Here is a 26,311-nt window from a genome sequence, read left to right as displayed (position 1 = left end):
CTTGGTCACAAGGGCACACTGCTGGCTCATGGTCATCCTGCTGTCCACCATGACCCCCAGGTCCCTTTCCCCTACATTGCTCTTCAATAGGTCAGCTTCCAGCCTATACTGGTACCTGGGGTTGTTCTTGCCCAGATGCAGGACTCTACACTTTTCCTTCTTATATTTCATTAGATTTCTCCCCACTCAACTCTCCAGTCTGTCTAGGTCCTGCTGGATGGCAGCACAGCCTTCTGGAGTGTTAGCCACTCCTCCCAGTTTTGTGTCATCAGCAAACAAAAAGCTGACAGTGCACTCTATTCCCTCATCCAAGTCATTGATGAATATATTGAATGGTATCGGGCCCAGGACCAACCCTTGAGGGACTCAACAAGATGCAGGCTTCCAACCAGACTCTGTCCCATTGACTACAACTCTCTGGCTTCTTTCCTTCAGCCAGTTCATAGTCCACCTCACTACCCAATCGTCCAGACCACACTTCCTTAGTTTAACTACAAGGATGCTATGGGAGACGGTGTCAAATGCTATACTAAAATCAAGATAGACCACATCCACTGCTTTACCATCATCTATCCCCCTGTCTATGTGTTCATAAAAGGCAATCAAGATTTCAGGAGGAACTTCAAATTACCCTAGAGAACGCTGCTACCAGAGAGCACACCCTTCAAAACTGGCCTCTCTGAAAGGCTTTTAATCTCGAGCTGTCCCCCGTCTTCCAAAAGGCATAACCTGACAGCTTTTCATCTTTCTGTATGCTGTAAGTATTGTGTCAGATGGTGTTTTCTCATTTTCTGAACTGAATTCCACAGAACATAGCAGTTAAGAGTGAAACAGAGCAGGAAAAGTCCAGGTCCTGTTTGCAGCAGACTTGACTTTCAGAACAGGTAAGCTCTAGTGCAGGGCTCAGGCAATGGATGAGGGATGGGGAGTGATATGGGACTGAATCTCCTCCTCAGATGAGGGATCAAATCTCAAATGCCTGCCCAGAATGGGGCACAAAGCTCAACTTGGCTGGGAATTGTTGTGGTAATGAAGAGGAAGAAAACAAACTCATTTCCCAAATCCCCCTGGACTCCCCCAGACTCTCAAAGGCCAGCAATGTTACGGTTTCACAGAATGATTTCATACCAAAAAATAGGTGATTATTAGTACCTTGAAAAGTTCACGAAGCAAGGAGCCCGTGAGCAAGTGCGTCGTAGCCTCCACAGGACCACAGCAACAGGTGTGCAAAGGACAGGGCAGCTCAGCGCTGCAGGTCTGGTTCAGGCCCTTTCAAACAAGGCCCAACATTTCAAGCAGCCCCCAGAGGCCTCAGGTTTCAGGGCAGAAATTTCACTGTTCAGAAAGCAAGGGGAAAAATTCAGGGAAGAGTGTTTGCCTGAGGATTACCTCAATAACCTGCTGTCAGCTCCAGAAGCAAAGTCCATTATTACACCTCTACTGCTGCTTTGAACAGGTTTCTGTCGTGTAAAAGAAATAAATCCTATGATCTGCCAATGATAGTGATAAGTTTGCGCTTTACTGAAGCAGCTCACTGCTCAAGTGCTCATCATTGATTTTCTCCTAGCCATCCTGCGGGCAAAAAGCTTCCACCCATGAGCTTCATCAAGATGTGGTGAATTTCACCACTGCCAAAACTCACTTTATCCAGGGAAAATTTGCGGAGATGGAGCTAATGGAAAATCCCATTACTCTGTACTCCCTTGTCCTGCCATTTGGTTCCCACAGTCCATCCCACATGTTCCTATTTTTCATCAGGAAAGCAAAGACCCATGGCCGAGGACAAGGCACAGGGAGGACGACACGGTGCTAGCACTGCCCTGGCAGGAGTGAAGCTGTATCATCCTGCACACCTGCTCAATGAGACATGCCCCTTCTGGGCCTTAGGAGATAGGTGCACAAGTCTCAGGAGAAAATTAAGAGTGAGAGAACCTCAAGAGCTCACACGATAAATAGGATTACATTTTTTAAGGCTTCTAAAACTCACGACCCTGAACATATATATATATAAAGAAAACCATTTCTCTCCATCCAGCTTAGGCTCGGAATTTCTTTCCTGCTGATATACCAAAATTAGAAAACCCATTTTCAGAGAAAAGTCACAAATAGATGCACGGCTTTCAGAAAGGCAGCTCTGTCCCTAAAGCCTTCTCATTTCACCCTGAGCAGCCCTGTGTTTGGCCAATTAGATATTAAAAATCCAATCACAAGGAAAACGATGTAATTCACGTACACTGGCTATAAACCCTCGCACACTGTGAAATGCCCGCTTAGCACTGGCCCGTCTGCCTGGCGACGTGGGCACACAGCCAGCAGCTCTCTGCCAAGCTCCTGCCAACCTCCTCTTCCCCCTGACTTGAAGCTCTGATAATAAGAGCATGACAAATTGATCTTCTGCTGCAGCGACTCCTTTGACACTGCACTAAGAGCAGTTTAGATTTGTTGGGAACATGAGATTAAGGCAAAGCTGAAGTTTAAAAATCAGATAGAATTGCTTGCTGCATCTGCGGTACTGGAGTGGTACTTGATGGGGAAATGTGTGCCAGTACCATTGTTTTCTCCAGCTATGCCCACAAAATATTTAAAATAGGTTATAAAGATGATAAAATCACATTATTAGCTATGGTTAATCAATGTGTGAAAGGTTTGCATTGTGCTGTGATCCACTAATTACCGGTTATTTCAGATTCACTCTTGTGACTATTACTCGTCTGTAACTTATCTCTGTGTGTAAGTCAATTTGTCACAGGATAATAGCAATGCCTCAGAAGTGGCTCAGAGTCTACTTGCATTCTGGGTTTTACATTGGCCCCTTTGTGCCTAAGGAAATGCAGTAAGTAAAAATATTGTTTTAAAAAAAAAAAAGCACAACACATTTTATTTCATTAAAAGGAACGTAGTCTATAGGCTTAAGTCCATCTCCAAAGGGAGAGATAACAACCTTCCCACTCAGGAAGTGAGTTTTCTGGGTGAACTACAAACATTCTGACCTTCATTCTTGAAATGGAAATTAGACTAGGACTACAAGCTATGGGGCTGGACTTAGGGAAATGAGACAGAGGGTTTAAATCAGAGGGCAGTGCTCAACACCGTTCTCATCCGTTGGTAATTGGAGTCTAAGAAAAATTAAACGTATTTTGTTTGCATGCCCATACAAATCAGTTTCTATGTACTGATTCCATCCAGAATGAATTTGCACCTCATGCTGATAGACTACATGAAGAGGACAGTAAAACCCTGCACAGAAAACTGCAGCAGACCTGCCTGTTACTACACACTTCACAACCGAGTTCCCTCCTCTCTTCCTCTTCTTCAGTCCAGGCAAATTTAAAAAACATTGAAATAGCTACAATTTATAAAACAATATCTCCACCTTCCCAAGACGAAATAGCATGAAAATATGTTTGGAAAACACTTTTTCTCCTGGAAGATCTGCTGACATCCTTTTGTCATAGTTAGAACTAAGTAGCTTTATAATTAATTTACATATAAGGCAACCATAACATTGGAAAAATAGCAGAATTCTTGTACACTTTTTGGTCTATGAAAAAAAATGATGGGAAGCACTATTTTATATCTTTTAAGCACACTATGGAAGCACATTTTTTAAGCACACTATGCAGTATCAATGCACAGTCAAACATAAGAAATGCAGAGTAATTTTTTATTCAGGTAACTCTCAAAAAAAAACAACAACAACCAACCAAAAACCCCATAAACAAAAAGCCAAAAAAAACCTCACATTAATATTTCGTTGAAATAAAGTAACAACGTTTTGTCTCTCTTCAACTTTGCCAGCTCATTCTAAGTACCTAAGTAATGGACACGAATGATTATGAAGGTTGTCTTAGATGGTTGCCCATTGCCCTGAAGAAAATGTTTATGACCTGAATAGCTTAATTGTATTCTCCTCTTAAATATCATTCCTTCAGGACTAGTTATTGTTGAGTGCAAATGTGCCACTTTATATGCAAATAAAATGGACTGAGAGTGGAATAAAAAGTTCAGCATGCATCTACTGACAAATCATCTTATTATGTTTTATATTAGCAAGTAGGAACATCTTGTGGTATGAAATGTTAATAGAGTTCAACAGGATGCAGTACTTGCTTCCTGGTTTCTATGACATCTTAGTCAAAATTTCAGTTATTTTATGTCTGTCATGTTTCCTTCATTTTAACTGAACAGTAAGGAAAATTGTACATTAAATGTAAGAAAAAATATATAAAACTCATTAATCGTTAATGTTAGTAAACTTAATTAACAGAAGTAATGTAAATTAAAAAGAGGAGCTAATGTGTTCTTGAATGTTCTGTAAGAGATAATTCAAAACTAGCATTAATTTAACACTGCACTTTTTGGTCAAACAAATATTTAGATACTCAAGAGAGGAAGGAAACCCAAGACACAGACTGTTTTTTGTCCTTACTGTTGTACATCTGATTGTGGATTGTAACTATCAGGTTACATGGTAACCAACACTTTGTAATAATTTTCAGAAATTTTAAACAAAAAAAAGGAACTTATTTGCACGTGCATTCACGATTCCTCAATAGGCCAAGCAACACTTTTGTTACTTCCAACCTATAATACTTTGTTAGCTTGTTACTCATTTTAATTAAAAAAAAAAAAAAAAAAAAAAAAAAGGTGCTCAAGAGTTTGCCACACTATAACATTTCTTTTGAGGTACCCAAAACAGCAGTCCACTGCCTGCCCTCAGCCCTAAGAAAAGGGAAGGTATTTACCAGCTCTTCGGTAGACATCATTTTATTATTTTTTTTAATAAAGGAAACATTCAGGATATCTGAAGAGGAAATTGTGCTGTCTCTAGAAGACTGAAAGATATAAGGGCAGAAAAGGTTTTTGGTTTAATTCTCACTTGAGAGTTCCATACAGGATACTAAGTCACTCAAATGAAAAACAGTTAACTATTCAGGACCAAGAAAAAAAAGGATTAGGAAACATGAAGTTTAACTTTGCCCAACTCCTGTCTACCAAACCCAGAGTCTCCAAGAAGCCAAGTTATCAATGTGAATGTTTTAGTGGGATAACATACTAAAACCACCTCTGCTATGGAGAAAGTTTTTCACACAGAGGGTGATGACACACTGGAACAGGTTGCCCAAGGAGGCTGTGGATGCCCCATCATTGGAGGCATTCAAGGCCAGGCTGGATGTGGCTCTGGGCAGCCTGGTCTGGTGGCTGGCGACCTGCACATAGCAGGGGGTTGAAACTAGATGGTTAGCATGGCCCTTTTCAACCCAGGCCATTCTGTGATTCTATGAAGTGGTATTGTCACTTGAAGTACTAATGTGTAAGGTTATCCTTTCCTATCATAGCTTAAATTTGTTCAGGACTGAAATAAATCCTTGAAATTAAATAAAACACATAACATCAGTTGAATAGAAATAACTAAATATCATTTTATGGATAAATTTGGTATACTTTCTTCTCTCATATTTTTAGCTAAAATGTTAATTGAAGTGATTATACCTTTTTATATGATATTAGTCAAAATCAGCTACAGTCAATGTCAAACTACCTGACTGAGTTCAGAATAGCAAGGTTAATTGTAGAGCTCTGTTCAGGCCATGATAATTAAAAAAAGATCATCATCATAATTATGTATTCACAGATAAGTCTTGATTGCCTTTTATGTCTGAACTTAATCATTGAAAATGCTGCTGGGAATCTTCAAATATTACTGAAGTTGAAAGTACTTTGAGCCTCTGAGGTGCCTCTACCTCTGAGAGGGATCATCCTCAACAGTGGGATCCTTGGGTTCATCAGCAGAGGAACATAAAAGCAGAATATGTGATCTGTGACACTGCTAATATGTTCACAAAATTACACAAAATGATTGTATTGACAAGTAGGTTGGCCACGCAATCTAGGAAGCCGCACGAAGGGCTATGAACACAAGAAGAAAGAAAAAAACCTGTAGCATTCCTTATGCATAAGAAAAAATAATTTCCCTTGTTCTCCCATTCTCTTCCTGAATCTCTGTGCAGTTTTGAAAAGAAAAAGTATGAAAAAGTCTATCTTTCAAATGTGAAATCTGCTCATTTGGAACATATGAGCAATCTTTGAATTTCAAAGAGGAGACAGACAGATAAAGAAATAGATAAAGAAATGAATAATAAGGGTGACAACAAAAATCTACATATTATTTTTAAGCTCCCATTAGTCAAAGCTGTTCAAACAGCCTGAGGCAAAATTAAAAAAAATCTGCTACATTTAGATCTTGAATGTCGAGTTACAACTCAAGAGATCTTTTTTATAGCTGTAATAATTCTATGAAATTGGGGTAAAACTGCTGCTGACATCCCTTGAACTGCACTGGCACTACCAGGAATCTCTACATTAAGCGGAGTTATTTGAGCCCCTCATCTCCAATTTCCAGATAACGCACTGACTTAATCACCCCTCTCTGCAATACAAAGCAGGCAATCTTTCTGTCTTTTGTTCAGTTTTACACTTAGGACAGTTTCTTTTCTATCTTCTATGCACTATGTACTCCCACATCTGTCTCACCCTATATAGCTGTACTTTACAATTCCTGCCATGCTTATTTTTGTTGCTACATTGAAATCTTATGCATAATTATGTAGGTTGCCATGGAGATTATGTGTGATTTGTCATGAGGAAAATCTATTGTGTTTGAGATAATTCTGCACACTAAAGATCAATGAATCTTTTTTCTTTCCCCACCACAGAGTAGGAGAAACTAGCTGCATGGATGTTACCAGCTGCAAACTAAGCAAACTTCATAAGCAGAAAAGTTTGTGTTCAGCACAGAGGACAAGAATTTTCCCCATTGCAGGCGGGTGGATATGAACTTGTACAAAATGAGGGCTTTGCAAAATGTAGGTGTCTTTTTAAAGAATGCATCAGAGGTAGTTTTAAAGTGTCCATAAGTTAATCCTCCCCATTGCTGAAAACCAAAAGTCAGTGCTCACAACTTTGTATGAAGAAGATGAAGTGCAGAGTAATTCCAAACCAGACACAGTTTAGGGAATAGAACAATCTAAATTATCTTGCCAACAGTATTTTGAAATGTTAACTTCTCTGCATTCTTTCTTTGAGCTGGGAAAGCTTACAATATGATTGATTACTGCACATCAATCACTGGCAATTCAGGCCATCCAGTTTGTTCTGAACAATTGCTAGGGGTTCACATACAGCTTCCAAGCAAGGTCATGAGTTAGTTCTTCCTCACCTCAACTAATGACTTCCCTCCTTCCTCAGGCTGAGACTATCTACGAAAGTGTACATAGCAAGGGAATGGGAAGGCACAGAAACACAGCAAACATTTCCACCATGCAAGAGAGGCCTGAAGAACTCACTGGAACTTGGTAGGAAAATCCCTCCAGTTTCAGGAAGAATTGGGAAACTGCAAATTCCCAGCTGTGAAGAAATGTGCTGAGAGAAACAGGGATTTCATAAGAAAAGCACTATTCAAGGAGGTGTTTTACAAAGCCCTATTCACATGGCAACTCCAAAGCTGAATCCAAAGCGTCTGACAGTCACAGACTGCAGTTCAGATCATGAGGTCAGTGTCAGTGCAGGTGGGATATCCTCTACCACCCCAATCATGCTGGATGGAAGGGAAGGGACAAACAGTGGGGGTGCTGAAAAGTGAGATCTTAAAAACTTCAGAATGTTCATCATCTTCTGCCATTCTTTCACTTCTTGCAAATAACTCTCATCATTTTTAATGCCCTCCTACAGATCACCTTGTCATTTTTTATTTTTATTCTGTTAATGATGGGTGTTTGCTAGCCTAAGCAATTCTCAAATCAGCAGTAACAGAAACATTCAGCTAGAGCTCCTACCAGAAGGACAAACATACCCTGAGGTGTATGTATTTTCATGCAAAGTGCCGTATTCCATGCATAATCTTGTATTAACCTCCTGCTCAGTACTGCTGACTGTAAGCACAGGAATACACCTGAAATAGAAAGGCTTCTTAATTAAAACCTGACTTTTGAAAGAAAATGTAACTACGATGGCCAATGCTTTGATTCAGTGATTTAGACTTCAGAAGCAACAGGACTTTGAATGATTCTTTTGTATCTCCCATCCCTTAGGTTGCACACTCGCCATGCAGCCTGGCGGATGTTTGCGGCGCTTTGATTGCTGCCTCGCATGCTCTGGAGGGGTAATCTGCTTTAAAAGCTGCAGAAATGGATTGGCCTGACTTGGTGACATTAAAAAAAATAGAGTTTGCTCTGGTGGTTCATAATGTTGCCAGAACCCTTGAATGAATTTACAACCTCATTATGCACAAATGGGAATACATTATTCTACATATCGCTAATGTTTCTATTGGGTTGAATAATAGAGCTTTTTAGTATTTGAAAAGCTACTCCACAGCAGTAGTTGATAAAATATGGTCAGGTAAAGCCAATTATTGACTTTAACAAAGCTGTTACACAACTCTATGCATTCTTAAACACCATTTATTTTTGGCAGTTAGAATGAACATATAGAAAGAGTGGATTTTTTTTTCAAATAAGAATAAATTAGAGAAAAGGAAGGAATGGTGCTCAAATAAGCAATTGCGTGCCTTTATTATACTCTGAGGCACACTGATTTTGAAGTGCTGCCTGTATGAAAATCATGTGATTCATTCTATCCCTGTTACACACCAAAGATGTTCTCCACCAGAAAGGGTGAATAGAGGTGATCTGGAAAAGGTTTTTAATCTGTGTGATAAATTGCCAAATGCTTTTACATTTAATGAGTCCCATCAATGCGGTGCTGGAATAGCACAAATAAATAAATAAATAAAGCCAATCAAAAACTAGTATAAGCAATTACATGAATTAATAATAAGAATCCTATTAATCTCTACATAATTTAGAGAAGTTAATGAAGCCAGTTTTTACCAGTATTTGGTGCTTTGAAGTCTAACTTTCTAAATAGATCAGAATGTTCCTTTTCTCTATTCAACTCTCAGAAATACCTTCCACTTAAGAAATAAGCTCTTCAGGAAAAACCCTAAAAATTAATGGAAAACTGTATTTTCTGCAGGATTTTAGAACTGTATTGTGAAACACTCTTTCCTGTAGAATACCCAGTGGCTTAAGTAAACAAAGCTATGCACAGAGCCATCATTTACATCTCGAACAATTGAGAACAACATACATATGACCCCTGGAAGCCTGGGAGAAGACTCTATTGTTTCCAGTTTTCAGATCCTATTACTGTCATTTTAGTGAAAGGAAAAAAAATAAACGGCAACAAAAAGAGCAACACTTGGCCAAATGTTAAGGAAATACTTCAAAGGGGATCCATCATGTAGATACATATATTCAGGAGAAGATATTTATACCTCACCACTTGTATATAAGAAAGCAGATTTGTCTTGACCTACAATAGAGAAATGAGGTTAAAATCTATGCTTCTTTCTAAGCAGCAGGTATGACTCATGCATTTCCAGGAAGAAATTCTTGGTCACATAATGGTTTTTAAAAAAATAAATTAAATGTTAAATTTTGAGCAGAAAGTCAAGGTAATGAGGGAGAAACATACATAAATCAGACATGATGAGACCCATCTTGGTTAATTCTAGAGTAAAAAATGAGAGATAAATGTGTTCTTTTGTATCAACAACTGTTTGCAGCAAGTATGTTTTGTGATTTTCAGTTACTGGCTTTGGCAAATCCACTTCTGTCCCAACTCCAGAAATGAATCTACAGTCATTAATTGTGAATTGCTGGGAGGTTAGTACTGATTGAAGCAGTGTGAGTGAGATCATGATCTCTACAGAAATCAAACCTGATTGTACTCTCTCCTCAATCCCCACTAGCAGGGTTTATTGGGCTGGTCATGGATCTCCCTGAGTAGCAGTCTCACCCTCTGCTTTACCCAGCCAAGCTGAGATCTGGGCTCCTAGCATTATTCCATATCTGCTGAGGTCAGGCTTAACCATAAAATCAGCAGCTACGTACTGTGCAGTTAGGCAGTGTGAGGAGCTTGAAGGACTCAAGCTGGGTTTTCTACCCACGGTATAGAACTAATTCTTCAAGCTGGCTGTTCACAGCTGACACACAGTCAGAAACTGAAGCTGTGACTTCAGCTCCTGTAGCAAGAGGCCTTTTCACTGAGGGTTTCCAATGGGGCAGCATTGAGTCAGTCTGAGAAATGTTCTTGTGTATCACCTTCCAGTACAGGGAGCTTATAACCAGGAGGGAGATGGACTTCTTAAACATGCAGATAGTGATAGGACAAAGAGGGAATGGCTTTAAACTTAAAGAGAGGAGATTTTTGTCAGATGCTAGGCAAAAATTCTTTACTCAGAGAGTGATGATGTGCTGGTAAAGGCTGCCCAGAGAAGTTGTGGATGGGAACCCTGGAGGTGCCCCAGACCAGGTTGGAAGGGGCCCTGAGCAGCCTGATCTGGTGGGCAGCGATCAGCCCACAGCTCTGGCTGTAACCAGATGACGTTTAAGAAACTTCCCAGCTGAATCATTTTGTGATTCTCTGATCATCTTTAATCATCTTGGTACTTACAGTGTATTTATTAGGGCACCTTTTCACCTCATCTTTGAATAGTGGAATTTAGGGTTTTTATCAATGATCATCCCGGCACTTCTCACCCAGCAGTACATGTGCAGGGGTCAGTTTAGGACACTTCTGCCTGACAAAATTCTTGCATATGGGATATTTTTATTTACCGTTTCTTCAGTAGCCTATGGTCTTAAAAAAAAAAAAAGTCTGGACTGTCAAGGCTTAAACTTGCTTCACTGTAAGAACGAAGAAGGCAATGTGTTATCTGTAAGGCACTGGGCTACATGGTATGACTATGAAAATAAAATGACATTTTAAAGCTTCTGGTGATGTCTGCTTTAAGTCGCAGTGCAGAAGACAGTGATGTTACCAGCTGACATTGGTTGTATACCTACATTTCTACAGGGAAGGAGTTCACAGACACATAGCACAGCATGTGCACACAGCATAGATATTGCTTTCTGCTCTTTTCTTCTTCTCCCAAGTTATGCTTTCACAGAATCACAGAATTGTAGGGGTTGGAAGGGACCTCCAGAGATCATCGAGTCCAACCCCCCTGCCAAAGCAGGTTCCCTACAGCAGGTCGCACAGGTAGGCATCCAGGCAGGTCTTGAACATCTCCAGAGAAGGAAACTCCACCACCTCCCTGAGCAAATGTTTGTCTTCTATTTGATAAGCATATCAGATTCCTTCTGTCTTTCTGGGAAGCAAATGTTGATTCTTTCTGTTGTAAGAGCATATTTAAGAAAACATAGGACACCATGAGAATGTAAATTTACATCTACATTTACACTAAATTATGCTAAGCTAATAAAAGCAAGTAATTATTAGTAAGGTAGAATCTGTTTTGTGCGATCAATGTATTAAATATAACAAAGGTGTAACTCATCTGAAAAGTCATATATCATGTTCAGTCCAGTCACACAAGAGACTGTAAACATTTTAACTGATTTTCATCAAAGAGCATAAGCACTAGAGCATTTTTTTTCTGAGGAATATCTAAATCTCCTATCTCAATGAACATTATCTATAATTGAGGTTCTTCAACCTTCTGTGCTTCACAGCTGATAGAGAGAAAGCCTGTACCACAGAAGCTGCTGTACAAGAGCAACTTGAAAAGCTGTTGCTAACCTCATGCACCCCAATGTCCTCATCGTCTGTGCTGTTCTTCCAACATCACCAATATGACAAATGACCTAACTTCCAAAGGAAAATAAAAGAAATAACAGAAAAGAAATAAAAGACATTGTCAACTTGAGAAGGTCATAGATCAGCTCTCTGTCATAGCACAGCCAAAACAGGTGCTTGGAATGTGATGGAGAGGATTTGAGGAACGGTTCCCATCTTCGAATGATGATTAGGGAAGAACTGATAGGAAGGAAGTAATGAGGTCAAAAGCAATCTCTAAAATAAATGACACTGGGTGTTGTAAAGCAATAAGGTATGCAAAAAAACACGTCCTTATGTGGATAGTGAGCACAGCATGAAGCATCTTGATATTATGTGATGCTTTAGCCCATCTCTGCTGCCAACGAAGTAAAGCCAGTAAGCTAAAATTTAAATGCTGGTGTATATTTCCTCTGGAGGGAGACCAGTCCTCAAGAAGGATGTTGTAAGAATGAAAAAGAGTTATGATGTTGTCCACAGAAATTCTGCACAATGAGACAGACATACACCCTTAATGGTCTTTGTCTCCAAACAATAAGTGGATGACACATTGCCACTGTCATTAGAGTGCCATGCATGTATTTGTTCAAGAAGAACAAAATAAAATCATAGATTTTGGTCTCTATGCTCCCCCCACCTCACAGTGAAATATCTGAGGCAGATAATGAAATACCTACAGAAACACTTGGGCAAGTCCCAGTAGGCTTGAAATAGTGCTATGCACTCTGCAGCTTTTCCTGTAGAAAGGCTGTCAAATTTCACATGTTGCTACCACACAGACATAGCAAGTCCATCCCTACTGAATGGGTCAGGCAAAAAGGACAGGTCAGCCCTTCTCATTTCTGACTGCAGTTATGAAGTTTGTTATCTATGGTCCATCATCCAGCACTTCCAGCTAGCTAAGTCTGCAGAGGTGTTCAGCCAGAAAAGAGGAGTTCAGATTGCTCTTCTGCCTCTATATTTATCTTAGTTTGAGTCTGTACAGCACTCCAGTTCTGTCTAAAAAAAAAAACGTTATTCATGGTCACCTATATTGAGTCTCTATTACCTAGATGCTAAATATACCTCTCCAAAAAGTCACAACTCTATTTACCCTGTTCAACTGCAAACCAGATACTGGAGCTCTAAAAATTCTTGAGGCTAACAAATTTAATTCAAAAAAAAAAAAAAAAATTCACACTCATCCCATATCTCCTCTTTCATTTCAGCACTATTTTTCTCACTCAGTTGCTTTTGAAAATGTAAGCTCATTAATTATGTGCCGTCCAACACTCGTCAAAAGATTATCATGTATTAATTTTAAAACCTAATATTGCATTTCTTGCTTGTGATAAAGTTTCTCAGAATGGAGAGACAGAAATTACTTTAAAGTGGCAATTTGTAAAGAAGATTAGTCTGGCAAAGTGGATCTGAAGAGTTTGTTTCTAATTACTTCCACAAATGAGCTTTACAAGAAATTCTAATAGTGAGTTTCAATAATCAAGCAATTTATGCCAAAACGAGCTCTAGTGTTCTCCACTTGCAGATACTGCATTTATCCCGTTAAGATCGATAGACTTTGGAGAATAACACTCAAGTTCTGAAGTAACAACAAACATTTATTTCATTATGCAGTTTATAAAGTACGCACATCTCATGCTTGCATTTGAGTTCTATGCAATTGAGCCTTACACCAAACGGAATTTTATTACATTACGTGGCCATGCCACACATCTGTGATCAACTTCACACATTATTTCACAGCTCAGTGCTTTGAGCACAATAAGAGGATGCTAAAGGCTTTGGCTATCATTTTGAATATGCATTAAATGTTGACCTGGTAAAGACTGCAGCTTTCATAACATCATGCAACTTTTGAGTTGCTTACAACTGAACAAACACTCTAGAATGAAACATTTTCCATCAATATCTGATTTTTAAACCCCAGAATTTTCAAACTAAATGTGAGACTTTTTTCTAGAGCTGCTAACATAGTCTTAGTTCAATGTCACTAGAAGAGAAAATATTTCCACATTTCAATCCTCTGTGTTCTTTAATAAAAATTGGTGATTACATATGTTGTTCACTCACAAGGCTTTCTGTCTTCAGTGCAGTGATGCAGTCCAGATAGCTTCAAACAAGAAACCATGACAGAGCAAAAGAAAGAAGAAATGTTGAGACTCATCACTTAACTATTCTCTCTTTATGCCCCATACCTGGCCACTCACATAGGTAATCATGGAAAAAACACCCATCTGCAACTTGTTCTAACATACTTTGTAAGTCTTCCCTAAGCTGCCGTCTATTTACAGCTTATTTCCTTTATACCAGCTCATCCGAGAAAATCCATACATCTGAAAAGAGAAGTAAAAAACAATTCACTTTGCCTTTCCCTCTTATGCTACCAGAGAAATTATGGTCTGTCCATCTCTTTACTTGACTGCAGTGAATGGGTCATATTGGGATGAAATTAAAGCTGAGGTAAAGAAAAAAAAAACTGAAGAAAAAAAATTGACTTTCAATTCTAGGAAGAGTTGAAACTATTTTACATGGCTTCTGGAAAAAATATTGTATTTCCTACAACTCCAATAAAGCAGCTTCTCTGCTCTTTGGGAGGAAGCTGTTTGGAAGATGTTAGTCACAAAAGGAGAAAGAGTCCCAAAGGTAATTAACAAATGGCTTTCAAATACGGGAGGCTGAGATCTTGGACTAAACCCTACCAAGTCAGCAGAGGGAAATGGAGACTTAGAAGCAATGCCTACAGTGATATTTCTTGCTCCACGGCACTTTACTTGTAGAGTTTTCAGACTATGCAGCTTAATTCTTGTATATTTACCCTGTCATAACCAGTATTACAAATCTTGACTTTAGTCATCACGTTAGCCAGGTGCGTGTCCAATAGTTTGTTTTGACTCATTGACTGATTGCAGATAAAGCTTAAAAATTAGCTGCCAAGAGAACACTTCCAACAAATGCACAAATCAGCTCCATCAGGAAAGTGTAATTAAAAGAAGAAGCCATCAAGCTGTTTCAGAAATCATCAATTGTGCATTCATCAGTCCTCCAGTGGCATCCCCTCACTTCTGCCAAGGCTCTCCCTGTAACCTCTCTGTTTGGGTTGCCATGCAGAAATGTAAGTCAGCTAGCAAACAGCTAACAAACCTAAGGGCTAATGGGTAGTGCTTTGTTGAATGATCCTTTGATATAAGTTCAACCATGATCAAATTTGCTGACAAACTAAGCTGAAGTGCTAGTAAACAAACTAGAGAGAAGAACAAAAATGTAAAATGACCTATAATATCAGGACATGCTGAAGCTTGCAATCATTGCATCCTGTGGAGCAAATTAGGAAAGAGAAAATGAATGTAAAAAGATACCTATGAAATGTTGCTATATTGCATAGAAGTCTCATGCCCTGAAGCCCACAGGGTACACATAGAGTAGATCTCCACGTGCAGCAGGTGGCTTCGGCCTGGAGGGGGCTGCAGCAGAATTTGGTCTGAGAAGGGTAAAAAGTCCTTATTTAAGATGTTAGTTCATTTTAATCCCACATGACATTACTTTATCTTAATGTCTTTAACAAAGTTGGCATAGAATCATTAAGGATGGAAAAGACCTCTACATATTGTACCTGATGATCTCAAACAAAGCATCTTTCAAAACACGGAAAGGAGCTAAAATACAGAATTTTGCACAATGATCCCTGAAGGTGGATGAAAACTTTATAAGAAGTTGAGGAATTGTAAAATCTTCATTTTCAGTAGTTCAGAAGATTGCAATGGTTCCTACAAAAGTACTATTCATGAGTTTTCTATGTGCAACACTGGAAGAAAGTGCACGCAGTCTCCGGTATCAGAGACATCAAAGGCAGGGAGAGAAGACAACTGATTTTAACATTATCTATTTATTTCTTTCAATTTCATCGTGGAGACAAAGTAATCATTTTCTTTCCCTTTCACATACTGAAGATAACTTCTCATAAGAGTTTTTTAACAGCTAATCCACATTTTATTGCTCTACTAGCTCTGAGGAAATACGAGGCTTATTTTAGCAAAAAACTCACCGGAGATTGTGGTAGCTGGAAGGTTATGTGATGAAACCCAAAACCAGATACAGCACTGGGGATTTTCCACTTCATTTCAAATGAAAGGTATACCAGGCTCACAAATATTCCTATGAAGGCAGCCAAGCAAGTACAGGATGGCACAGCATCTGAGTTGTGGTTCTCACAAGTAACTGAAGCATCAAGCCAAGAAAACTTTTGTTCACGTAAAAATCCAAACAACAGTTGGAAAACAGCTCGCAAAACTTGTTATGCTTTAGACTTACCTGCTTTTCTGGAGCACCTGTCATGGTACAAAGAAAAGCAGAAGTAATAGACCTTCATCCAATGCTGAAATGAGGTGGACATAGTGCATGCATAGCACCTTCAGTAGAATTAAATGCATACTCAGTGTAACTGCATACTTTGCCACATTCATTCAGATTAAATAAGGAAAATGTCACGTAAGCAAAGCTACTGTGCTCCTCTGGAGATCTCATATTTTGGTGCTGTCATTATATTCTAGTGTCCTTTATGAGCTTGATTGCACTCTAAGTTTCATTTCAACAGACTTATAAAGTGTCAGAGTTGGAAAAAGCCAACAAAACATCATAGGCACACAGGTATCAGAAAACTAGGGATGCTCTGCACTCAGAGCTTCTCACTGGAGTGGCAAGGAATAAGAAAGAGTGGGATGCAAAGGCATCCGTCCCACCATCACCCTTTCCACCATGGGAACTAGTGTCCCATGACGCTCTGCACCCATCTACCCCCTCTCCATCCCTTTCCCCTTCATCATTCTTTATAAATAGTCATTTCCTGGTTACTCACTGTGCTATTTGTGCTGTTTTTACTAAGCTGTTTACAACTAAGCTTCCTTTTCTTTATAGTTCCCTGGCCATATTTACGTTCACATGGAGCACAAGCCCCCTGGGTGCACAGCAGCACACTGGGGGGAGCTCTGTGGGGCTTCCTGATGGGGAGCAGCTCATTGCTTTCTATTTTAAACTTTATGTTTGTTAGTTATCTCCAAGATAACATCAAACACTGACTTACATGGATCAAGGAAAAAAATCCAGTTCTCCTTCATTAAAAGTGTTTGTTCTATTCTGCCTGAAGCCAATACGCGTTAGCCATAAATTTCTGAGCTAATGAATGGTATCTCAAAGAGTTGAGCTTTAGCAGGCAGCATGACTTCAGTTCTGTAATGAAAGCAATTTCTGTACTTGCTGAATCCTGGATAAACAGATGTTTTAAACGCTGGAAGAGTGTCAAGGGTTTTACAAGGCTGCTGCCATTTATTTACTTGTGCAGCAGAGTCTGAAGGAGCATGTGCTCACAAATTACTTTGCTGGGGGCGGTGGAGACCAGAAGATGTGTGGTTAAGAGGGAACGAAGGACATGTATTGGCAACATATAAGATCAGTGTCAATAATACCCCAAGTCACTTCTGGTATTGGATACACAGCATCTTCAGCTTTGCATCTTCATCTTCACTAGATCTATCTGTGGCCTTTGCTCTGCTCACCTCACAGCCTCACGCACAACACAGGGACAGTAACTATGGCATCTGTCACAGTGAATTCTGATCTTTAAGCATACTTGGTTTGTCTCATCCAATTCCAAGCTAGGAGCACAAAAACTAACTGAAAATTGACAGCCAGAGTATAAAGAAATCATAGATTAACATCAGGCAAGAACAGAAAAATCCCAGTGATGCCAATCAGATTTTGTACTCTTGGTCAACCTCTGCACAAGTGTATCACTTACTACATAGGATGTCTAAAACAGAGATTTGACAAATAAAAGACTTTCCACTTGTAGTTTTCCCACTCTTCATTGTCCATGTAGTCACATACTCCATAAAGGGAAGATTTATTGAGACATTCCAACAAACGCTGTGTATCAGCTACAGTATATATATCCTCAGCACGTCCATCCATGAAGTTCTGCATTTCACAACATCATATATTAGTGGAGCCACACTCCACAGTTCTCACACTGTTTCCTCCCTGCAATCCATGAAACATTTACTAGGATTAAAACTCAGAGGTAAAACCACAAGCTATCCTTTGTGGGAGCTTCACTTGGGCAAGAGGCAGAAAATAAGGCATGTGATGCAGTTCTCTCAGCAAGACCCCAGTCAGAGGATGCTTTGCTACAATGGATAAGCCAGAGTCACACATGCTCTGCTAAGAAGGGTGAGCTGGAGCCTTCTTCAGATAACCACTGAATTTTAATAGAGTAATGCTAAAGCAGAATCAGAACATACCTATTTATATATTGGCGATGCCTAGTCAATATTTTGCCAAACAGATGTTTGTTAGATTGTTATGGAAGGCAAAAGCTGTCCAGAGACAGCTCTCAATTGCTGATTATGTGTGTCTGGATAATGCTTGCCCCTGAATCAGGCACCCAATGCACAATGGGTGAGGTTTTATTCCTTGCAGGCTCCAACAGCCCCTTAAAAAACCCATCCCTGAAGATGTTCAGGAAAAGGTTGGACATGGCTCTTGGCAGCCTGAATTGGGTAGATGGCAACCCTGCCTACAGCAGGGTGTTGCAACAAGACTGTCTTTAAGGTCACTTCCAACCCAAGCCATTCAATGATTCTGTGAAGCTGTCATACCATACTTGTCATACTGGGCTCTGGACCCCAGAACTCTGGCTTTTTAGCACCCCACACCTCCATTTAAGGGCTCTAGCCTTATATGTCATCGTGTAGAACAATGCAAAGTTCACAGAGTGCAGCTTGCCCTGTCCCTAGAAAAGCACTGTTACACTCAGGGCCTGATAGAGCATCAAAGGTTATCCACAGGCTGGTAGCAGAATGGCCATGTACAGTATAAGCCAGCTGAGGGACATGGCTCCAGCCCCATCTTTGATTCCTCCTGGGCCAGAAAAAGCCCTGGGGAGCAACACACTTTTTACTCCAGCTTCTATCACAGGCTGGTGAGCTTGTGAAATTTATAAGGGAAAAACAGCAAAACACCTATCTGGTAGATTTTCCTCAGGATTGTAAAATTCTTAATTAGAATTCCAGCGAAGTTATTAGAAGTATGCATTGGGCTGAAGACAATGTCACCAAATACAACAGAATACTAAGACTTTACATAATGAAGCATGAACAATGTGCTTCATTTGCCCATTTACTTTACAGTCAGCTGAGAGAATATTTAGGTCATTATATTTAAAATGCCATTGCATTAACTCCTCTCTCATGCAGCAAAACATGAGGAGTAGCAGATCCACTACACTTCCTCATGCCAGAAAGATAATTATAATCGCTATGATAGAGTATTTTTACAGGAAAGTTGTCCAAAGTGAGTCTGATGGCAACCAGAGTTGCGTTAGCACAGCTGGACTTAAAAACTTACATGGGGGGGAGGGGGGTAAGAGGGGAGAAAAAACAAACCCACAAAAGTAATAACATTCTTCAAAAGACAAATCCAGGATTTTGCATGTATGTCAAGGTTGGAATGAAAAGCAATTCAGAAGAGATTACACTGTCTGTGTTATACTTGCCTACTTTTGACTATTGCTCCATCAGACACGCCATCAAGGCCTCTTACTCCTGTTCGAAACTGCGTGGATTTCTTTGCCTAGCTCAGGTCCCCTACATGTCCTGCTTTGTCAGAACTTTTAAGTTTATGTACAACAGACACAGACTTTTATCTCACAGAACTGCAATTTACTATGTATGCAAGTGAAAATGATGGCTACTGGTAAACGCAGCAAGAAAATGAATATTATTGGTGCCAACTTCCACAAATACACAGAATATGAAGCAAAATCTCAGTTTTGAGGAAAAAAAAAGAAAAACATATTTAAATGCAGATCAAGATAAGCATACAAACTGGGCACCAAGTTGTGCTGCCTCTGAGGTCCACAGGCACCAGTCACGTCCAGTCCAGCATGAGCCCGATCAACCCCTCAAGTTAATGTTTGCTAGCTGCCAGAACATCTTTAAAAACATTTTCCCAACCATCAGTAGCAGTTACACAGAACATTCATCTGATATTATTTGTGGTGCATGAAATGTCTTCTTCAGTCCTGTTTTTCCTTGAATTCACTCAATCAATGCTAGTTGTATGTGCCGTATTAAGTACTGGCCTTGCCTAGTAAATATTTTGCCAAACAGATGTTTGCTAGATTAAAATGATGGGTGAAATAGACTGATTTCTGTGCCTTTGACTGTGTCCTGCAAATAAATTCTTACCCTTTGACTAGCCATGAAGTGAAAGTAGGAGGTGTGCAGGGATGAACTGACTAGGTTAGAAATGTCCACAGATACACCTGAAAATAAGTCCATTCCAAGATGATATGGGGAAAAGCAAACTCTTTGAGACGACTGGACCCTAAAGCAGAATATCTGCAGGATTTAGCTGGATTACCATCATATGTGCAGTCCAAGCCTTGTGTCTAGAGGGACCACAGGGAATCACAGCAAACGGAGATAAGGAAAGCACCATCAATACCTGGGCTGATATACTGACTGACCAGAGAGGCTGTCTGCAGTTTTTAAGAACAGAATTTTAACCGATGTTACTTGATTGTTTTGCATAAAACATTCAATAGTTCAGAAAGTCATCATTTACCCTCGCATTACATACAAAGGCTCTTTAATAAGAGCTAAGATTTACTTAAAATTTGAGTAATATTGTCAAATTTTCCATTTACTTTGTTCTACACTGCAAATTTACTTTGTTCTACACTGCTGACACACTGCAGAAGTGCCTCTTCTATGTCTGAAATCACATAGCTATTTCTAGAGCTTATTCTCCTGTTAAGCTTTGAAGATACCCAGTATATTCCACCTAATACATCATTAAAAATACGATTTTGTTACTTTTTGAAGCATGCATTACATAGGAGAAATGAATAGAGTAGACAAAGAAGTTTGAGAAGGATTCAAGTCACATTTCAAAATAAAAATCCCCAAATTGGATTTTAAAGCTCCAATCTTAGGGAGGAGTTTCCATGTAATTTTATTTCTGTCCTAGGCAGGGCCAAGGATCAGGACACAATCCAAAGAAAATACAAGATGCAAAGATTCTTTCCTCAAAACCCAGCCTGAACTAAAAATATATCCTATGCAGAGATATTTTCATTAAGCAGAATGACTCAGTACCCAAATATCAAGAAAGTACAGTGATAGGATCAATGTTTTATTACTGCCACCATATCAGAAACACCAGGTTGTTGTTTTTTCTTTATGGAAAAGAAGCTAGTGTGAGGAGAACATACTGTATAATGGCCAAACCCATTTTTTTTTTCCCCATGGCAAAATATATTCTAATGCTAAAGAGAGTTTTAGCAGATTAAGACACACAAAATGGAACTAAAGAATAACTTTTCTGCAGCATTTGTAGGAAGAACCTGACATCTAATCCTTTGTGTCTTACCCAAGTGCGATTACATTATATTGCCTGCTTATGATTAATGGTTATTCACTTTTAAAGCCAATTTATGAACTTGGCTTCAAATTCTGTTCTTACAACATCTTTGCTGTTGTCCTTGGCCTTCTTTTCAAAATGATAAAAAAACACAACAAAAACATTGCCAGAGCAGATGAGGTATTCAGTTACAAGCTAGCAGAAAAACCTCAAGCTACCAGTCCTTCATTATAGGAAACTTTACATGCTATTCTATTTTCACTCATTTAATTGCAAAGTGAAGATTTGTTCCTCTGAAGCTTCTGTTTCCATAGTTAAACAAAAGCAGACACCAAAATTAAACAAAAGCAGACACCAAAAGGAGCATCTTCTGAAATCCCCCATTTCTCTGCCAAACATTTGGTTTAGCTTACTCACACAGAATAGCTCCAGCATAAATAGGAGTGTGATATTAAGTGACAACTGAATAAAAAATAATTATATGTTGTTTGATTACTCACAGTTAAGTTTCCCTCAAACTATAATACTTTGTTACAAGTTTCTGAGATGCATATGAAAAGAATTTCTGGATTTGTTCACAATGTTTCGTGTGCCTACATAAGTGAGCATTTCCTCACACTACGCGAAACAAACTGGAGAATCAAATCAACCTCATTGTATTTATTTTACTTCATAACTTCTCAGCCAGATTCAATAAAAGCTATATCTGATTTTAGTCTGTGTGTCAGAACACTGTAACAACAGGGTATTTATTTAATTTAGCACAGACTACTTTTTGAGCAACAAATGATAACTTCCTGCTGATTCTTGTTTACGGTGACTTATCCATGGGAATTATGCTGTAAATAGCCAAAGTCCATAGGATGTCAAAATCTGTAGCTTGGACTGGAATGTACACAGATCTTATTAATTAATGAGGCCTGGGAAAATAAATGGCATAGAGAAAATGCATTTGGGTTCTGGATTCAGCATGAGAACAGAGTCAGCATTTAGATCTGAAGCCAAATCAGAGCAAATATTCAAATATGCACAGAATGAGGCTCCTAGCAGCAGTTATAGGAACCCTCCTTCCATAAGGGACAGAAATCTCCTGATATTTCCTTCAATTCTAGCCAGCTCCGACCAACTTTCTCATTTTTGTTTGCTTGTTTCTTTATTCACCTAGCTTTAGACGCAGGGACTGATAACCCAACCCTGCAAATTATCACTGTACTTTTAAGATGATTGGGCTCTTTTCGGAAGGACAGCACTAAGAAAAAGAGATGCCATGGTAGCTGTGCATCAATGAGTATTACCATGTTTCTTTTGGAAGTAGGCACATGGTAAGGTTCTGCTGCTTGAGTTCTTTTTCCATGTGAGAGGTAGAGCACAGCACTCTGCCCACATGCAGCAATGGAAATTGTCAAAGGCTCAAACCCAGTGTCATACTTCAGCTTCGTTCTCTGTACTGTATTTTCTCCACCTCCATAAGTACTTCGTTTTGGCACCAAGCTGCAGAATGCAGTGTCTTACATTCATTATAGGTTGAGCTTTGTCTGCAGAAAAAATGATTCTTCCTTCAGTAAAAGCCAGAACAAAGGGTAACAGCTGATGTTACCGACTGTCCTACTAGCCTTTCATGACTCCCCTCTGCAAAATGGGTTGAAAATTTGTTATTTAAAAATCAGATTTCCACACTAACTGTACAGTTAGGAAAGGGAATGTACTTGGGAGCTCTCAGCATTACTCCCAGCAGATAGTAAGCATTCCATGTCCACATTTCTTCCAGTAATTTACCTTTCACATTTTGACTTGTGCTCTGCTAAAGAACACACTGTTCTGTATCAACTTTCAGCTACAGGTTTCCTTCCCCAGCTTTTCCCATTCCCAAGATGTGAGGAATAGCTCTTTCCTTAGCTCCTCCAAATGAAGCTTTTGTTTAGGAAATGGCACTGTCTTTTTGAAGCCTTGAGGATGTGTGAAAAAGCCTCCCTGGACTGAATCTCCTGTGGGAAACCCACAGTTGCATTCCCTGCATCAGTACGAGGCAAAGTAGGAACATGAGGTCACCAGCAACAGCATAGAGCAGACACAGCGCGTGTCAGATACTTGCCACAGGTGGGTCAAATTCAACCCAGTAGCTCACAACAAACAAGAAACAACATGAAGATTTGCAGAGTATCTTGGAGTTTTTTCCTTTAATCATGAAAAATGAAGGCCTCAGGAATAAGCTTTCAAGATCTTCTACAAGATCTCAAAAATATTTTCATATGAATTAATCAGTGTCTGCTCTTTCCCATGCACACTTAAACTGTTGCATCTTTCTGTTTTAATATTCTTCCTAATCATTCTTGGAAGTGGGTTGATTGAATTGCATCACAAAACTGTTTGTAGAAAAAATATCATTGCTCTGTTATTACATATACTAAGGTCAGTTCCTTTCAGTGGTTGGATTCCTAGCCCATTTTTTCCTTTCTGGAAAACCATATTCAGTTGGGAATCTTTACCATGTGTAGAATTCCCCCCTGGATTAACAAGGCTGATGTCACCACTGTGCAATTCTGGGTTAAGCCACAGTAACTCCCCTGATCTCAATAAAGCTGTAACAGCAGAAAGCTGAAGTAACACAACAGTGAGTCACACCCAGGCAGCTCTACACGTCGATGGCTTCTGGATGTGTCCAAAAAGTAATCGATGAATGCTTCACATTTTTTACCAAGCACTGGCTGCAATACATTGCTAAACATTCAGTCGGTATGCTAACGTGCACTCTGAAAACTTGCACAAAACAAAAAACCAAAGAGCTGATCATAAGTGATCTGAAGTTATTTGAGACACCAAAGGTTATCATGTTATAAGGTAGCAAAACTGATTAAACGATCCCGATTCCACAAAGTCACACCTTATCAAGCCTCAGTAAAACAGTGTCACATATGGCTTTCTTCTCAGATTGATGCCCGCATGACAGCACCATGGGACAAACTCCTATGTTTTACTTCATTCTTAATCAAGCAACAAGGTTGGGAATCAGGCCTAGGAAAAAGACAGGAATTCAGTTTTGTGCCCCATGTATGCAGAATCAGGTGCTGTAGGTTGCACTTATGTGTATATATGTGATAGACTTCTCTCTTCCCATGACCTGCTTCCTTTCCTGTAACGATTCATGCAAAGGGACCAAGAGTAAAGAAAATGGCAGGGAATTTCCCAGCTTTAGTAGCAACAAACATCAAATTCAACATGCACTGCACAATTCTATTTAAAGCACTGGTAAATGAGCCAACAAACTACTGTCCATGAGCATTACATCACATGTTGCCACATTCCTCTGAGGGTATATAAAGCTGTAGTACGTTCACTAATGAATTGCATGGTATGCTCAGGCCATATGGCACACTGGAATAGTACAGTACAATACTCTATTTGTGGGGGTGAATAACAATCAATATCTGACATGTATATCATCACGTGTTATGAAATACATAACTCAAGGAGACTAAATGTTAAAATAAACAGTAAATATTGTATTGCTCCTTCTCTTATGTGCTCATTACCATTTGGTTTCTATTACTTGTTTAGAAAATTATTTATGCTAATGACCAAAACTGCCAACATATTTATTTTCTTCCATGCCCTAATTTCATTGCTGTTGTGGAAATAGAGGAAAGGTGATTGGCTATTTTTATTTTGTTTCAAAAGCTCCAGCTGCTGACTAATTACCCTTCAGAAAAGCAAACATGGCTCTTTCCCATATCTCCACTACATTTTCTTATTTCCAAATATGAAACTACAGGAATCCAAGGCAGTTAATATGTCAGGTTTTATTTACATAGTTCTTCAGTTATCATGGAAAGCAGCAAATCTGCCCAACCTTTTGGATTATGAAAGGATTTTGTTGAAAGACAAAATACTAGGGAACGGGTTAAAGTATGTAAATATATTTAAACAAATACACACAAAAAAAAGCCAAACCCTTGAACTATCTGTGTGCATTATGGCAAATGAAGCAATAATCTCATAATACCCTTTGACAATGAGGTCTCTCCATTAGCTAATAGCTGGTTTTAAACATGGTCTTATAATAATTCTACCGACTAAACAAACATTTTTAAATGAACAGACACATGCCTAATCGCTCTGATTTAAAAGGTAGAAAATGTACAACATTACGTTGCACTAAAAGACCTTGATTATTTTTCTGCATTGCATTTTGAACAGCATAAGCCTGTGTGCAACTGCAGCAACCCACGATAAAAATATCCCCTGGAGTTAAACCGGCTTTGAGTTATCCACACAGCTTCCCCTCACGGAGCTGTACCTGCATGAGCTGCCTTGCTGGGACACAGACCTACCTGTAACCATTGAAGAAATGGTAAGCCACGCAGGTCATCGTACAGGCGTGGATTGCAAGGGCTCCTGCAGCCATTCATCCTGAGAACAAAACTCCTGGATGTGCTCAAACAGAACAGCAGGATCGCTCTTTTCTCTACAAACCAAGCGCTGCTGCTCTTCCGCTTCTTGTCAATATTTAACTCGTTGGTCAAGTTGGATTACATCGCCTGTCCTAAATCCTATTCCATTAATTCCAACTAACCGGGTGTGCTTCCAGTGCAGCCTCTTAGGCAAATATTGATACCTTATCAAAACCGTTTGTTTGACCTGAAAGATACACACATTTCTTCCTGAGTGCATCATATATGGGCGATATGGCTGCCCCACCATTGCACCAAAGAGAAACTAACAGTAATGATCTCTGTATTCCATAGCAACGAGCACATGAAACAAGGGCCTAGTTGGTTTTGAAGAATTTCTTCATGCAACAGGGCCAACTGTTGTTTTTTTTTTCTAGTTATGTACATCTATTTGCAGGATAAGAGTGTCTCTCCAGCACAGGCAATTTGCCAAAACAATTCTCAACTGAACAAGTTTTTTTTCTCTCCAAATTTAAAGGCACTATTAATACCAAGCAGTAAAAACGATGCAAACCCATATGGTTCTTCAAGCTACAGTAGTTAACACTAAAAAGTCAATTATCACCATTCTACAGCAGCACTTTCTCTCAGGAGGTACAATTTCTTTTTAAAGAAATGTTATAACGTATCAGTTGTTCGCTGGGCAAAAATACTGACTTTTAGCAACAAACTGCTTGTTTAAAAAAAAAAAAAAAAAAAAAGGGGGGGGGTGGGTGGGAAGCAAAAAAGCTAAATGCTATGTAAAAATATTCTCCATGCACCTC

At 39.3% G+C, this 26,311-nt stretch overlaps 1 protein-coding gene across 1 annotated transcript in view; it reads right to left on the bottom strand.

Annotated features, from left to right (window-relative positions):
• NCKAP5 (NCK associated protein 5) overlaps positions 1–25,505 on the bottom strand; it is a gene marked incomplete at both ends in the record, with an annotated part of 269,418 nt that extends 243,913 nt beyond the window's left edge. Inside the window, one exon of the mRNA XM_079538815.1 lies at positions 25,428–25,505. Coding sequence (XP_079394941.1) covers positions 25,428–25,505 — 78 coding nt within the window. The remainder of the gene's footprint in view (positions 1–25,427) is intronic.
• Between the last annotated feature and the right edge of the window lie 806 nt (positions 25,506–26,311).

Source organism: Tetrao urogallus, assembly GCF_951394365.1.
Source record: "Tetrao urogallus genome assembly, chromosome: 8".
In the NCBI taxonomy this organism is placed as follows: Eukaryota; Metazoa; Chordata; class Aves; order Galliformes; family Phasianidae; genus Tetrao; species Tetrao urogallus.
Note: the sequence above shows the minus strand (reverse complement) of the source record. Positions and strands in the feature narration are given on the sequence as shown.